Source organism: Eucalyptus grandis, chromosome 8, assembly GCF_016545825.1.
Source record: "Eucalyptus grandis isolate ANBG69807.140 chromosome 8, ASM1654582v1, whole genome shotgun sequence".
Taxonomy (NCBI): Eukaryota; Viridiplantae; Streptophyta; class Magnoliopsida; order Myrtales; family Myrtaceae; genus Eucalyptus; species Eucalyptus grandis.
The window spans coordinates 67,876,240-67,892,342 of record NC_052619.1 but is presented as its reverse complement, the minus strand read 5'-3'; the positions used below and the strand labels follow the sequence as shown (position 1 = coordinate 67,892,342).

At 39.8% G+C, this 16,103-nt stretch overlaps 1 protein-coding gene across 1 annotated transcript; it reads left to right on the top strand.

Moving 5' to 3' along the window:
* Positions 1-9,300: 9,300 nt before the first annotated feature.
* Positions 9,301-14,387, top strand: LOC120287472 (very-long-chain 3-oxoacyl-CoA reductase 1-like). The gene is made up of 4 exons (XM_039300275.1): positions 9,301-9,336; positions 9,495-9,817; positions 11,027-11,096; positions 14,151-14,387. The coding sequence occupies exons 1-4, from the start codon at positions 9,301-9,303 to the stop codon at positions 14,385-14,387; spliced, it is 666 nt and encodes a 221-aa protein (XP_039156209.1).
* Positions 14,388-16,103: the final 1,716 nt, after the last annotated feature.

Here is a 16,103-nt window from a genome sequence, read left to right as displayed (position 1 = left end):
AATCAATCTACTCTATAAATGCTGCAGCCCTACTATTGAGAAACACCCCCCCAAACAATACAACAATTATCTTTACTTTATCTTTACTTTATTGCATCTTAGTTGTAGTTTCGATATTGCTGTCGCTAATTAAATTTCAACATGTATCTCTATCCAGTCCAGTATCGTCGATTAAATTCCAATGTTGTTCCACAAACCTAGTGTCATTAATTAAATTACAGCGTTATGTTTCCTACTTAGGAGTATTGTTGTTGGTTAAGTTCTAACTTTACACTTAAAACAAGTTTTGTTGTAGATTAAGCTCCAGCATAATTTGAGCTTGAGTTATAACTATTAGTGTCCAGATTACATAATTGATTAAATTCTAGTGTAATTTGAGTTCAAGAGCAGTTAGTTTTCAAGTCATTCGAGTATCAATTGTTAAGGCTGTATATATAAGTTGATAAATAAGGCTCTTTACTGCATTTGACATTCTTTGTCCAAGTTTAACACAGAACTTAAGTCTCCTATAATAAAAACCAAAACACAACATTTGATGAGAGTTTTAAACAGGGATCAACACTGTTGAAAGATTTTCACCGGATTCAAAAGTTAGCATGAAATTGACCATAGAAAAAAAAAGGACTAAATTCAATCTAATACAAAGAAAACATCAAAAGAATTATAATCCATATTTCCCGTTGATTTTTTCTTCTTTTTATTATAAATCACATAAGGATTACCACTAAAGTTAGAAGTCAAAGTTATTATCATTTTCCTATTGATTCGAAGTCCGGAGCATTTCAGACACCTGCTTGAATCATCATTGAAGAGGGTTTTCTAGAATATGTTCTCGTTTTGATAAAAGACATCTCTGCAATGAGTTGCCTCTCATTTTGGATGATGTCGATAATGGCAAGTAGAAGCCCTGGTGCTTTGAATATAATGATCTCACAAACCCAACCGCTGGTCTTCGTATCCGCCATGACACCCCTATGTAATTTTGACAATCTTATGCCGGTAAGCCTTTGCTCCCACTTGTCATTCTTCCTACAAAAGACCACCGGGTCAGCCTATAGTTTCCACTGGGTAAGATGCCCTCGTGATTTTTCGCCGTTGCATTGAAGTGCAGTGGATTTTGGTTGTTTGATAAATTTCAACCTGAACGGTTCAATTTTTTTTTTTTTTTTTTGTTTTTTTAAACAATGCTGAAAATTTACACGGACACGGTGCTCATAAAAGACCATAAAGTCTATTATGCAATGTATCTAAAACCACACGTTGTTTTGATCTGATTGACGTGACCTTGTTATTTCTGTTATCTTGTTTTCTTATTTACTTCTTCTCTATTTCATTTTGTGACGTTAAATTTTTAGAATAATTTTGAGAGTTCACCTCATAGGTGTCGCGACCTCCCCGAAGCGGGTTGGACCACCTAAGGGTTCGGCTAATGGATTGTTAAGCCTAGACTTAACTCGGGCTCTCCCAAGTCCATACCAATTCGCGACTTAAGGTTTGAGTTTTTAACACGCAGATGATTTTTATCCTGGAGTCACCACTAATCTATTTTTTGGTGGGTCGATTAGAAACCCAAGTAAAGTAATGGGAGAATTACTTTACTCCTACGAACCAGAGATTAAATGAGTTCGGGGACTTGATTACGCTAGATTTCTCTAACGCCCTTTCGGTACCTTTTCTCTTTTATTTTAGAAAAATGTTTTGCAGGCAGCTTGAATTGATTTTAGCCTAAAACACTAAAGTGATCATACGGTGCACAAACATTAAAGATAACATTCAAAAGGAAAAAAAAAACATTGCAGAATTAAACACAATAAGGCAATCAATTATTTTTGGGATTTTCTCTTGTTTTAAAATGAAAACTTACCTATATAACATGCATATGATATTTTTTTGGTATTTTTATTTATTGAAATTCAAATAATTACTGAAAATTGACTACAACACCCGACAAATTATCCTACTCAAGCTAGGAAATAATTTAGATTAAATCCCATTTTAATTCGGAAACTCGTCTTAATTAATTATCCATAACATGCAATCTAACAAATCTAATTAGATAAATTCTAAACATGCGGTCCAAACCTATTTAAGAAACCATCCTAATTTGTCATGCAATATGATTTTTTTTATGTTTTCCAAAACAAGCATTTCATCAAATATAAACATTATATCCAACAACTCAAGATATTTATCCAATGAAGGATTAAAATAATTGAAAAATAATCCGTTGTCTCACGGATTAAATTAACAATTATTTTATTCCTAAACATCACAACAGTCAAGAAAATCAAAATAATTAAAAAATTAATCCGAAGTCTCTCGGATTAACTTAATAATTATAATGATTTTAAAGCCAAGATATCATCAAAATCAACATAATTAAAATGGTCCGAAATCTTACGAACCAAATTAATAATTATGGTGATTTTTACCAATAATATCCTATTAGGTAATGCCTAAAACCTCAATTAACATCAAACATTCCAGTTTATATAATAATATTTAAAAGAAATTTGGTTAAAGAAAACTACCTTATTTGGATCCGCGCCAAAATTTCACGAACGGTGGTTCGCGTCGGGGTCGGGCTGTGGCGGTTGCAACGCAACAGCAGCTTCTGGTCAGGCTCGACGCGGGCTTTGTGGGTGCAGTTCAGGCGCAGCAACTCAGGAAGGAGAGCTGGTGGACTCGGTAGAGCAGCGAGCAGGCCGGGGTCGAGTCAGCGAGCTCAGGACAACGGGGGGTCGTGGCTGGTGGTGCTTGACACAGCTTGTCGTCGCTGGTGTACCTGCAGGGAAGGAGCAGCAGCAGCTGCTGTGGTGGCATCGTTCAAAAGGGGACGGCGGCTGGCGGTGCTAGGCGGGCTCGAGCAGAGGAAAGCGCGGCAGCAAGGGCGGAGCAGCTTGGGACACCGGGGCGGAAGTGCAGGCGTGGGCAGAGACGGTGACTTCACGGGCTGCTGGTGTCGCGAGGGACTGAGCGGCGGTGGAGAGCAATGGCGTCGGCTGGGTGGAGCGGCTTGGGTTGCAGCGTCGGGTTGCTGGTCTTCGACTCCGGGCAGCGTCGGCGTGGGCTCTGGACGCTGGGTCGCCGGTGGAGGTGCTGCTGTGCGGTGACGGGCCACTGCGGAGGTGCTGCTCGTCTCGCGAGGGATTGAGCGACGGTGGAGAGCAGTGGCGTCGGGCGTTGGTGCAGGTCGGGAGCTCGTGCAGCGGTGATGCAGAACGACAAACGGGCGCGGTGGTGCGGCGAGGAGGCTCACGGGCTGCTGCAGGTCGTGTTCGGGACGGTTGCAGCAGGAGGACCAGCAGCAGGTCGAACGGAGGCGTGGCTCTTTGTGGTCCCGGGAGTGGCGGTGACGCTCGAGGTTCCAGCGACCGCAAGTCAGCAGCTGTGGCGGTGTGACAGCGAGCGCGGCGACGGGCAGGACTCAGTGACGGGTGTTGCAGCTTGCGGGCGTTGCTCGTGGCTTCGAGATGTAGGAGGCGGGCGTGGTGCAACGACAGGGGCTCGGAACTCTGGCGATGGGCGTTGCAGGGACAAGTGGAGGTGCGGCTAGCGGCGTGCAAGCAAGGAACTCCCGAAGAAGATGACCTCCCCGGCAGAAGACATCCTCTCCCCTTTTTTAATCTTTTATTTTCTGTCTCTCACGTCCTTTCTCCCTCTCTGTTGCCCTCTCTGACTTCACATTCTTTTTGGTTTTTTCTCTGACACACTCCCTTCCCTTCACTCGTCTGACCGAAAGAGAAGCCCTTCACAATGAATTTTTTTCTTTTTCGCTCCCCTCACAGACCTCTCGAATGAATTTTTTTTTCTCCTCCTAAACAACCTCCTCCCTCCTCGCGTATTTATAGGGTTCTTGGAGTCCAACCGACTTTAGTGTGAAAAGGTGAACAGGAGGCAGCCGTAACTTTTCCTTGCTGTTCACGTTCGGCTCTCTTTTTTCAAATATGGTGGCCACCGCCTGACAAGCCACATATTTTATAATATTTTATGAGTTCATTTTGCTTCCTTGAGGTTCCTTACGTCCGCTGAATTGTGTGCATGCATGTGCATGCATTAATGAGCGTGAGACAATGGACGTGTAGGAACTTCTTTCTTCTCCAGCCGATTTGCTCTCTAGGAAGGAAAGTAATATAAAATGTCAGCCCATCTTTTTGCATGCGTCTGTAGAATTTTCACGTCCCCCATTCATGCGTGCATGTGCAGGCATTAATGAGGGGAAGAAAATGAACGTTCATCATGAATTCTTCTTTCTTCTTCATGCTTGGGGTTTCTTATACGGCTACTTGTCTCTCCCTTCTATAGGATAGCCACAACTTTTGACTTTTCTTGTTGGTTATTTGCTTCCTCCTTCAGCAAATTTCTCGTTGCTTCTCCTGACAACCCACACTTGAGAGAGAGCATATTATATAATATTATTTCATGGGCTCATTTTGCTTCTCTAAGGATTCCTCTCGTCCGCCGAATTTGTGCGTGCATGCGCATGCATTAATGAGGGAGAGACAACGGACGTGCAAGAACTTCCTTCCTTTTTTTTTTTTTTTTTTTTTTTGACTTTAGCTCTTTCGCATGTTCAGACCAGTGGAGAGAGACCATCCCTTCGATCGCAAGCCCCTGCTTCTTGTTGCCTTTTGGTACCGATGCAAATGCAACTACATGAAATGCAATTTTATTATTATTTTTATAGGGGTTAAAGATTAATCCCTAATTTTTTATGCAATTAATTACTAAATGATTAATCAAAATTTAGGTGTCAACAATAGGTTTTGAGCGAGTTCGCTTCTATGCGGTTTTACAGGTTTTACTCATATTGACGGTCCAATCAAATTTTTTAATTTTGAAAATTTCTCAAAAAAGCCATTACAGAATTTAGGACTCACTCGTAGGTAACCATGATGATTGGGTTTTACTATCTCATTGCAGAGGGAATGAGTTCGAATCTCCAAATGCTCACGACTTAAGTGGGGATCTCAAAGGTGGTTTATTGGGCCAGCCCCCGAGGATTTACGTTTAAATAGCAGCTTGCGATGAGGCTCCACCGGTGCTACCGAGCACCGGAGGGTTGTGTGATCCCTGAAGAGTAATCTTTGGCGATCCCTTGATCATCAAAAAAAAGCCATTACAGAATTTGGGGATGACAAGGATAAATAATCATATTTTGGGCATAAATGATTTTTTACATGTCACGTAATTAATTGACTAAAGAAAATATATGAAATGAATTCATAATCGGAGTACTTTTTGGTAAACATAAGACGACATGCATTGCATACATGTATAAATCAGTCCACTCCAATAGCGCGAATAATTGCAAAACGTGCGAAAGAGGGAATTTGTTTAAAAAGTACGTACGATTATTTTACGTAAAAATGCGAGTATTTTCCTAACAAAGAACATTGCATGGATGCAAGAAATTGACATTTAAAAGATAATATAAAACCAATTAATTGTAAATATTTCCATAAATAAATATTTAGAAAGAGAGTAGTACTACATAGAGATTCTATAAATATATTCAAAACGGATTTGAATTGTGTTCAACTTAAGATGGAGTTGCAACTAGAAACTCTTAAAATAACATATACAAATACTGACAAGATAATCGACATGGATTGTGTTTGTAGCAAGATGGAACCTATAAAGTCAACAGTTACTGTAATTACTAATATTGATAATGTATGTATTTAATCTCCTAATAAATATAGATGTAACAATGGTTTTGTTTTATCTGCAATTAAGGAGATTGCATTGAAAAATCTTTATGGAGGAGTTAAAGGTGCACGTGGAGTTGATGTTCTAATGAGGTCCAAAATTATGACGAAGTTTAAGCATGGCTTGGACTTGAAAAATATCTATGGCCATAGAGCCCATTGAGGACTAGGAGAGTAGCAATAGAGTTTAAATTTTAGCAAAGCGATTGTAACTTGTCACAAACGTCGAGTCAAGATGGAGATTGTTAAAATATATCTCGAATTTGGGCCCACAAACAAGTCCACATCCAAATTTGTGCCATGAAATTATATATTTCCTATTTCAGAGTTAAAGTCCACAAGTTGGATATTCTCTATACCAAGTTTGAATCCGCCGGGCAAAATAGAGGTGGTAATATAAGCAACAACTTATATTTGGATTGTTGAAGCCTTTGAACTAATATTGGAAATCCAACGTGTATTAGAATCGGAATTACTCGGTCAATTGATTTCCTTTCGTTGACCAAGACGCGACAGACTTGGACTTCTTCTCTGTGGCGGTGATACTAACATTCAAGGGTTTATTTTTGTGGGTCTTGCTTCTATATATGTAAAGCAAGTCTTGCCATGGCCGTGAGGTCTTCTTGAAGCACCGTTTGTGTACAAGTGCTTGGTGAACGAAGACGCACAGAGGAAACTCATGAATTACATTTATCACATTAGTATTTGTAACTGTGAAATTTTATGGTAAGATTTGTAAATTTATTTATGAGATTGAGAGATTATTTAACATAAATTTAAAGTTAAACATTACGTGAGTCATTTAGTATAATAGGCCCTCGAAAGTATTTAAGTGACTCAAGCGTATAATCTTTATTATATTGCATGATTTATAATGAAATTTGTCGTTATTATCCTGGAATGTACACCATTATAATTGGATTATGGTGTTTGATTTATTTATTTTTATATTTTATTTTTATTATTCGATCTGTCGGTTTCTTAGGGTGCGTTTGGCTGCACCCTATTTCTGTTCCCAGGAACAGAAATTTCTGTTTTTTTGTTCTTTTGTTCCCAGGAACAAAAAAGAAACAGAAACAAGAAACACAAAAAAGTTGTTTCTTGTTTCTGGAACAAAATCTAGAAACACTTCTCTTTTTTATTTTTTTTCTTTTCTTCTTCTTTTTTTCTTTCTTTTTCTTTGCCGATCGCCGGCCTTGGCCATGGCCGGCGACCGGCCGACGAGGGCCGGCGGCCTCGCCTAGCCACGGCGAGGCTCGCCGGCCCCGCCGAGGCCGAGCTCGGGCCGTGGCCGGGGCGAGGCTCGGCCTCGCCTTGGTTGGGCGAGCTCGAGCTCGCCAGATCCGGCGAGGCCGAGCTCGCCCGGCCGGCGAGGCTCGGCCTTGCCCGGCCACCGCCAGGTCGGCGTAGCTGGCGGTGGCCCAGCGAGGCCGAGCCTCGCCGCCGCCGGGCGAGCTCGACCTTGCCGGATCTAGGCGAGCTCGAGCTCGCCCCACCCACGGCCAGCTCGGCCTCGCGGGGCCGGCGAGCCTCGCCGTGGCTGGGCGAGGCCGCCGACCCTCGCCGGCCGGTCGCCGGCCATGGCCGAGGCCGGCGACCGGCCAAAGAAGAAAAAAGAAAAATAAGGAAAAATAAATAAGAAAAATAAGAAAGAAAATAGAAAAATAAAATAAAAATATTAAAAAATTAAAAGAAATAAAAATTATATAAATTTACCAAACGTGTTTCTATTCTTTTTATATTTCTGGAACAGATTTACCAAACGCATTTTTTTGTTCAAAAATTGTTCCCCGGGAACAAACACTTTTTTCTATTTCTGTTCCCGAAACAATTTTTAAACGAAAACGTTACCAAACGCACCCTTAATTTCTACCTGTATGAGTTGTGACAAAATGGGATGAAGCCAGCCTCGCCTGACTGACGAGACAAGTGCTTGGGACAAGTGCATCCAGCGCTTGGTAGATGTGCAATGTACGGCACTCGTCTAGTCATTTCTTTCGTCCTTCCCTTTGCCAAAATTGGTGACTGTTCCCAAACATTAGCTAGGTCTTTATCTCCATAGCACATTAACTTCATCCTAAACTAGGTCAAGAAGACGGCCGTAGTTATTGTTAGGGAAATCCCTTATGATGTTTTGAAGATGACAAAATAAATCAAATGCTACTAACATATTTGATGGTTGAGTAATAGGCCATGCAGATGTTAGAACATGTAGAGGATATTATCAAAGTCGAAGGCGCAGGACTCGAGACTCAAAGTCTGAAGATGCTAGACTCAAGACTCAAAGTCCGAAGACCGCAGACTCAAGACTCAAAGTCTGAAGACTGCCAGACTTTAGTGTCAAAGTCTGTTCTACATCATAAGTCTGCTCACTCTGATAAATTCCAGACTGAACGTGAAGTTGAACCAGAAGACAGACTCTATGCTGAAGTTGAACTGGGTACAGATCTTAAAGTCTACAGACCCAGATTGTAAAGTCTAGAGACTCAGATTGTAAAGTCTAGAGACTCATATTGTAAAGTCTACAGACTCAGACTTTACATCCAGATTCAATGAATCGTAACTCAAGCCCAATCATACAACGGCTAGTGATCCGGTTTGGATTCCACATCAAGATTGATTTGATTGATTCAATCTAATTGATTGACGATTGGATCTTGAAGACAAGAATTCTATACGAAGAAGCTTTACTTATGGAAACCAAGATTTCGTTTGTATGGGCGATCGGAATCAATTTGGGATTTTACCTTTGTCACTCAACGGCTACCAAATCTTCTAAGATACGAGCTGTCCAATGGGTATATTGGAAGACGATTCTCCGGGATACTGTCCAACGGTAGTTTGGAAGTAGAGGAGTATTTAAGAAGATCATGGACCGATGAGCAAGTAAGAGACGGAGCGTAGAATTTATAATTCCAAAGTCTGAGCGACTTTAGATCATATACTTGTCTCTTGAGAGCTTAAACGTTTGTAATCGTGAGAGAAATACCAAGAGAGTGACTTAGTGAGATAGTGTGATCTACTAAGTATTTGCACTCAGTTGTAATCTCTTGTTGATTACATAGTGGAATCCAGCCAAGAAGGCTGTTATCGTGGGAGAGTGGACGTAGGCTTGGATTAAGCCGAACCACTATAAATCTTGTGTTCTTATTCTCTTCCCTAACTCCTTTATTTTGTTCATACTAGCACTCTCAGTTATTACCCTCTCGACCAGACTTAAGACAGGAAATTGCTCCGGTCCGACGGGATTACTCCAACGCTTTAAGAGGTCTCTAAAGCCTAACGGAGGTGGGGCGTGGCGGCTGTGTGGCCGTGGGTTGCTGCGGGACTGTAACGAGCGAGTGGAGAGAGAGAGAGAGAGAGAGAGAGAGAGAGGGGGATGGGCTGTAGATCACTCTAAGAAAATAATTTACACACTGTCAATTTACACTAGGAAGATTCGAGTACAGAATATATTTGGATATGCGGTGAGGAGGAGAGCTGGTACGTCCCGGAGTTTTGGAGAGCAGTGAGGTGAGAGAGACGTCAATAAATGTTCAGCACTTGCCATTCCGAAGTCCTCTGGTGAAACTACACATCGCACAAAGCGATGGTTCTTGCGGACTTCTTGATCGCCACGGCCACCGTACTAGGCTCCATCTCGCTCTTGAGGCTACCTCGAGGGAGCTGAGGGATGGATTTGGAGAAACCACCGAGGTCCATTACATAGTTAGCACTTCATATGCCATTTACATTAAAATTCCCGAGTGATGGTACATCTGACGCACGAGACACTTTGTCCAGGTCAAGACCGTGGTCGCCGATCTCGCGAAGCTGAGCGGAGAGGAGATAGCGGCGGCCATTGCAGGAGCGACGGAAGGGATCGACGTCGGGTTGCTGGTCAACAACGCGGGGATGGCTTCTCTCCCGAAATACTTTCACGAGGTGGATCGAGAGTTGACGGAGAGCATGTTGAGAGTGAACGTCAACGCAGCGGTGTGGGCGACGAAGGGAGTGATCGATGGAATGTTGAAGAGGAAGAGAGGAGCGATCTTGAACATGGGATCTGGTTCCACCGTGTATATCTCTTCGTTTCCTCTTTTGAACTTGTATGCCTCCACCAAAGCGTAAGTTTCGATTTTCTTCCAGTTTTGTGTCTTTTATTTTTTTGTAATTTGTTAATCAAATTTATAATGCAAAAGTTTTCTCTTTCTTACTAATTTCCTTTTAGGATTGTAGCTATATCAGGATTCATATACAAATTTGACATTGTAAACAATGTGATGAACTTTAAGCAATAATAAAAGTGTCAAAAAAATTCTAAACATTTTGTATTTGTGCCAATTTAGTCATAAACCTTTTTTTGGTGTTAATTTAGTCATAAATCTTTTTACTTAGTGTTAATTCAGTTATGTTTTGGTTAATTTTAGTCGGATTTTACTGATTGGGCGTCGGCCGGCTGCATGATTTGATTGGCGGTGACGTTGACAACTATTATTAATATTATAATATTTTTAAATATATTTATTCTTTATTCTTTATTATTTTTTCCTCCTTCCTCCAACCGCTGGCTAGACCATGGCAATCGGCCAGAGGCAATGAAGCCTCTTCGGCCACCTCGCCAGTGGCCGCAAGCGTGCTGGGCGGCAAGGGTGAGCTTTGCCAGCGTAGCCTAGGCCGCAAGGGCGACCTAGCACCAGGTTGGCGAGGCTTGACCCTCGCCAACCCACGGGAGGTCGCCTCGTACCTAGCTGGTGAGGGTTAAGCCTTGCCCATGGCCGATGAGGCTTGACCTCGTCGAATTGCAGCTTGGGCGGCGCCGGAGAGGCTCGCCCTCGCCGCCCAGTGCAAGGTCGCCCTCGTGACCACTAGCGAGGGTTGGCAAGGTCGACCTCGTCGGTCGTCGCCTTTGGCCGATCGTCGTGGTCCGGCCAGCGGACAGAGGAAGGAGGAGAGAAAAAAAATAAGAAAAATAAGAAAAATAAATAAATAAAATTCAAAAATATTAAAATATTATTAAAAGTTGTCAACGTTAGCACTAATTAGCCCACGTCAGCTGGCCGGTGTCTAGTTAGCAAAATCCGGCCAAAATTGGTTGGAAATGACTAAATTGGCACTAAAAAGTTTTAAATTTTTTTTACACATTTCCCATAATAATAAGTTAATCAAATTCAATGCCAGACAAAAATTGATACATCACTTAATGTTCCAACAATTTAGTATGTTTTACATTATTTGGATCTAAAAGGACCTTTCAATGGTGTCAAAGTCTATATCCAATCTATTCTTATAGTTCAATCATGTGAACTTAGATATATCAATGTGATTCGTTGCAGTTTTCTGGCAACATTCTCAAAAAGCATCAGTTTGGAGTACGAAGGACAAGGGATTGATATTCAATGTCAGGTAAATGTATGAGAAAAATCATATATCTTTTGGGTGTTGTGATGATATGGTTAGAATTCTTGTGTCCCTTTGTTCCGTCCTCTTTTCCACTCCTAACTAAACACTCATAAATTTGCGAGAGAACATTGTTATAATGTTTACTTTTTTCTTTTAAAAAAAGAAAATCAAACGCCAATGAATTTCCCTTCATAACACAATCACTTTATTGAAACTAATTGACTCACTTCTCCACGTCGGTAGTAAAATGGATGCATAATATACTTTCTCCTTCAATGACGTAATAACCACTCAAGTTCCAATAGATCAATTTAATCTTGTTCAATGAGTGATATTTAGCCCCAAAAAATAAAGACTAGGAGCAAGGTCTCATTATCCATGACTTCACAAATATAGGGAATATGATTAGAAGCCTCGGTACTTCGTGATTAGTGACAATTCCACAACGCATGTTGGGGGTCATATAATCCAATCTATGCGCTGGTCCGTGCGATTATCTTACTGGTCATGTTTCATGTTAGCCAGACCATGCAATCACTTATTTGCTCTTTCACTTGTGAGTTCTCCACATGAAAAAAAATTGTTCAAAAAATCTTAAATTTATTGTACGAAGGTCAATTCAGTACCTTTCAATTATGCCAAATTAGTCCTAAAATTTTCGATTTTGCCAAATTAATCTTTATACTTTTGTGCCAATTTAATCGTAAACCTTTTGAAATTTTGGTAATGTAGTCATTTTGGCCAAATAATAGATTTAAGATTAAATTGTCAAATCTTCAAAATGTTTAAGACTAATTTGACACAATTGAAAGGTTTATAACTAAATTGACAAATCGTTAAAAATTTGAGAACTAAATTGGCACAATTGAAAAGTTTATAATTGAATTGATAAATATATAATAAGTTTAAGACTTTCACCCTATAAGAACTCAAAAAGGTTCCTCAAGAAGAAGTGAAATGAGTCTGTAAATTTATTGACCCTGCATGCCTCATTCACTAGCCCCTAACCCCCAAAATATTCCCTAGCTATCAACTGTACTCGCTAGTTAAATGCCACTCAATGCCCTTTGCTAATTGGTGAAACAAGACATTATATGAGCTAAAGGAGAACGGTTTTTCTAGCATTGTATCTTGCAAAGGTATAATTCTGAATCTTAGGGTGCGTTGGGTAACGATTCTATTCCCAGGAGCAAGTTTTGATAAAAAATGATTATTTTTTTATTATATTCCTGAGAACAATTTTTAAGAATTTTAAGTCGTTTGGTAACTATCTAAAATTTATTATTCCAGAATAGAATTGCGTTTGGTACTATGCTCATTGATTCTGTCCTAATCAATTTCTTTTAATTTTTAAATATTTTTTTCCTTTTTTTTTCTTTTCTTTTTTTTCCTTTCTCTCTCTTGTTCTTCTTCTTTCGGTGGCCGGTCGCTGGTCCAACGGCCTCACTGGAGCGTCGCCGGCCCTCGGTGAGGTCGGCCCTTACCGAGCTGAGCCTTGTCGACAGCAAGGCAAGGCTCGCCCAACCTCACCTGTGGCTAGGCCGGCCTCGCCAAGGCTGGGCAAGCCTCGTCAGGGCTAGGCGAGGCCCACCTGGCCACCGGCAGGGCTGGGCGAGCCTCGCCGATGGTTGGGCTTGCCTTCGACTAGCTCGTTAGACCTCGCCTTAGCCTGGCGAGCTCGCCGAATTGGTTGCCGGTGATTGGCGGCAGTGATCGATGGCGGATGGCGGCGATCGGCAGCAGATAGCAAAAGATAGTAACTGTGGGATGTCGGTAGATGAAGAAGAAGAAGAAGAAGAGAAATATGATTTTGATTCTTAGATTTGTTCTCAGAATAAAATTTGACTTTTTTTTTAATTCTTGATTCTATTCTAAATCTAATTCCTGGGAACAAAAAACTAGAAATTTGTTTCTAATAACAAAATTTTTACCAAACGTGATTATGTTCCCCAACTGCTCCCGAGAACAAAAAATCAAAATCAGGCACTATTTGGATGATTACCAAACAGTGCGTTAATATGCGTTCTTTTGTTTATGGTCTTGTTATTGTGCTTGTTTTCTTCTCCTTGACTGTTTGTTTGAAACTATGAGATAAACGGTTATGCTTGGATTTAGAGATTCACTTCAAATGTGTAATTAAGTTTTCATAGAAATTAATGAATTGCAAGTCCCAAGGAAAAAGCTTTTAGAATTAAGGTTTCGTTTGTTTTGCGAAAAATAATTTCCGGATTTTTTTGGCGTTCGTTTCACGGAAAATGAATTTCTTGGGGAAAATGTTTTCCGTGAAAGGAAAAAAATCTTATAAATTGATCTCTCTTATCTCACATCTCTACAAATTCTCACTTCCTCCTCTCCTTTCTTTTTTGTTTGAATTATTTTTTAATTTTATTTTTTTATTCGAATTATTTTAATTTCATTTTTCTTTTCTTTTCTTTTTCTTTTTTTCCCATCTTCTTTTTTCTTGGCTAGTCGTCAGCTGTTGCTAGGTGAACCTTGAACATGTCGATCTCAAGCTCGCACTCTGTACTCTTGCTTATCATTTTCTTTATTTATTCTACCATACAGTTGTACATTGCTCAAGCAAATGGCTCTACATACTTTACTTCTTCTTCTTTTTTTATTAGAACACAAAAGACGTAGGGGGAGAACAGGCCACTCAACTGGAAGATTCTCATGAGGGTTGTACATGCTTTGCTTCTAATATCTTTTACTTCTTTTTAAAATCCATACGAACATTTTTTTAGAGTAAATAAGTGTTTGGTGACAATGAGGGAACAAAGATATGAAGTAAGTTTGCCAGGATTTAAAGGTAAGTTCATATTTGATGGATTTATAGGTTTATAAGTAATGCATGCTTAAGTGGTAAAGTCTTAGAAAATATTTTCCTTACCGAATATCAGAAAGTATTTTCCGAAACATTTTTAGGTTTTAGCCGAACACCAAAAATATTGTCATTTTCCTAAAAAATGACTTGTGGGAAAATATTTTCCGAAAATGGTCCATTTTCCGTGAAACAAATAGACCTAACGCTGCGATTGAATTCCAATTATATTGCAGGCTCCTCTTTTTGTTGCCACCAAAATGACTAGGATGAACAGATGGTACGTCTTCATACCTTCGGCGAAGATGTTCAGCAGAGCAAGCGTGCGATGGATCGGGTACAACCGGGTGTGCAACCCCTATTGGTCGCACTCGGTTCAGGCGTTCGTGGCACGCACGATGGACACAATCATCGTTTGGGGTCTCGAATGTTACGCGAAATGGTTGAGAGCTCGAGAAAGATCGCGTCGTTAGGTCATCGAACATGGTATTCGCATTTTCAGACGCACCCCAATGTAATTGCAGCTTGTGTGCATGACTTGGATATGAAAGCTTGGAGTGGCGTGATATGGGTCTGTGGTCGAGCCTTGAATATGGCATGTGATATGAAGACTTTCTATTTTTCATTCGGTATGCATAAGTTTTCATTTATACACTGTGTTTTCGGGTCTTTCAACAAAGATTGTGCTTCTACTTTGGACCCTCTTAAGCACGATGCACTTTTTACATTCAAATGCTTACGTGGCAGTGCCCACAAGATCGTTAAAGGATAGTGTTCACTATTCTATATGTACCTTCCATTATCAAGTTTACATGTCGATAGAGTGACATTAGGTTGCTTCTTTAATAACCACGTGAAAGCATTTTCACATAAGAAAAATACAAAATCTGTAGTGGTCTTTCGATCATTGATATCTCCAACATAATCACTATCTGAATGAGTTCTAAGTTGGAAGGATTCAGAACGATAGTAGTGTAGGCCATGAGAAGTGGTAACTTTGATGCACCAAAGTATCTTTTTTACATCTTTAAGATGAGATGATTTCAGCTTCTCCATATATCAACTTATAATTCCAACAATATACATAATATCCAATCCCGTGCATATCAAGTATCTCAAACTCCCAATCAAGCTTCTATAATATATCAAATTAACATCGGCACCATCATCAAACTTTGAAAGTTTGGTTCCACACTCAATTAGTGCATTGATCAAAGTACATTTTTTTATATAAAATTTTCAATGATATTTTCTGCATATCCCTTTTGGGAAATCAAAATGCCCTTGGCACTTTGCTTCACTTCGATCCTAAGAAAATAATTCATGAGATCATTATCAGTCATCTCAAATACTTTCACCATCGATGCTTTAAAAGCATCAATCATCTTAGTATTGTCCTTCTTTCCATCACATTTTTTGCGTCAGAATTTCTTAACTCTATTGGGTGCCTAATCAATCTCATTCCCTTTGTTGTTGAATTTATGGTTCCCCATATGCTTGAAGCTGGAAACTTTGTAGAAGCCCAATTTAGCAACATAAACATGGACAGAAGATTTTGTAGCCTTTAAATACTCATCCTCTAATTCCAAATGACGCACTATATTGTAAAAAAATGATAATATTCTCATTGTGCGTCTAAAGAATAAAAAAAACTGTCGGAAAGAAACCTTATAATAGCATGAACTTGCTATTTATTAGTAAGGAGTGTAACTTGTCGACTTCAGCTCATATTTCATGTTTAACATTTCTTGAAGATGCTGCTTCATCATCAAATTTGAGTGCTTTTGGTATGTGTCAAACTTGATAATGAGTCTCATCAACTTTATGACAGATATATTCATAATCTTATCTTTCAAGACAGTCCACATTACTTAAGCTTTATCATAACCTTCAAATTCATATATGATATTATTCTACATACAACTTAGTATCGTGATGCAAGCAATGCTATTTTTCTTTTTCCAAGCTTTATAAATTTCTTGATCTCTTCTGTGCTGAATTGAGGTTCCATGCTTGAATTCACCCTTATTAAAGTCGGTCACAATGGTCTTTGATGCCGAAAACTTAATCAATTGCTACAGTCGCATTGACATAATAAACATAAAATCAATATTAGCACATTTTCCACATTAATACACATTTAATTTGCAGTAAAGACAAACTAAATTAATGATAATTTAATAAAATGT

What these genes read in the sequence shown, in the direction of transcription:
- LOC120287472 (XM_039300275.1), top strand. Translation starts at nt 9,301, where the DNA reads ATGGTTCTTGCGGACTTCTTGATCGCCACGGCCACC. An exon ending in TTGTATGCCTCCACCAAAGC is followed by an intron (nt 9,818 to 11,026) that starts GTAAGTTTCGAT and finishes GATTCGTTGCAG; the next exon opens with TTTTCTGGCAACATTCTCAA. An exon ending in GGATTGATATTCAATGTCAG is followed by an intron (nt 11,097 to 14,150) that starts GTAAATGTATGA and finishes ATTATATTGCAG; the next exon opens with GCTCCTCTTTTTGTTGCCAC.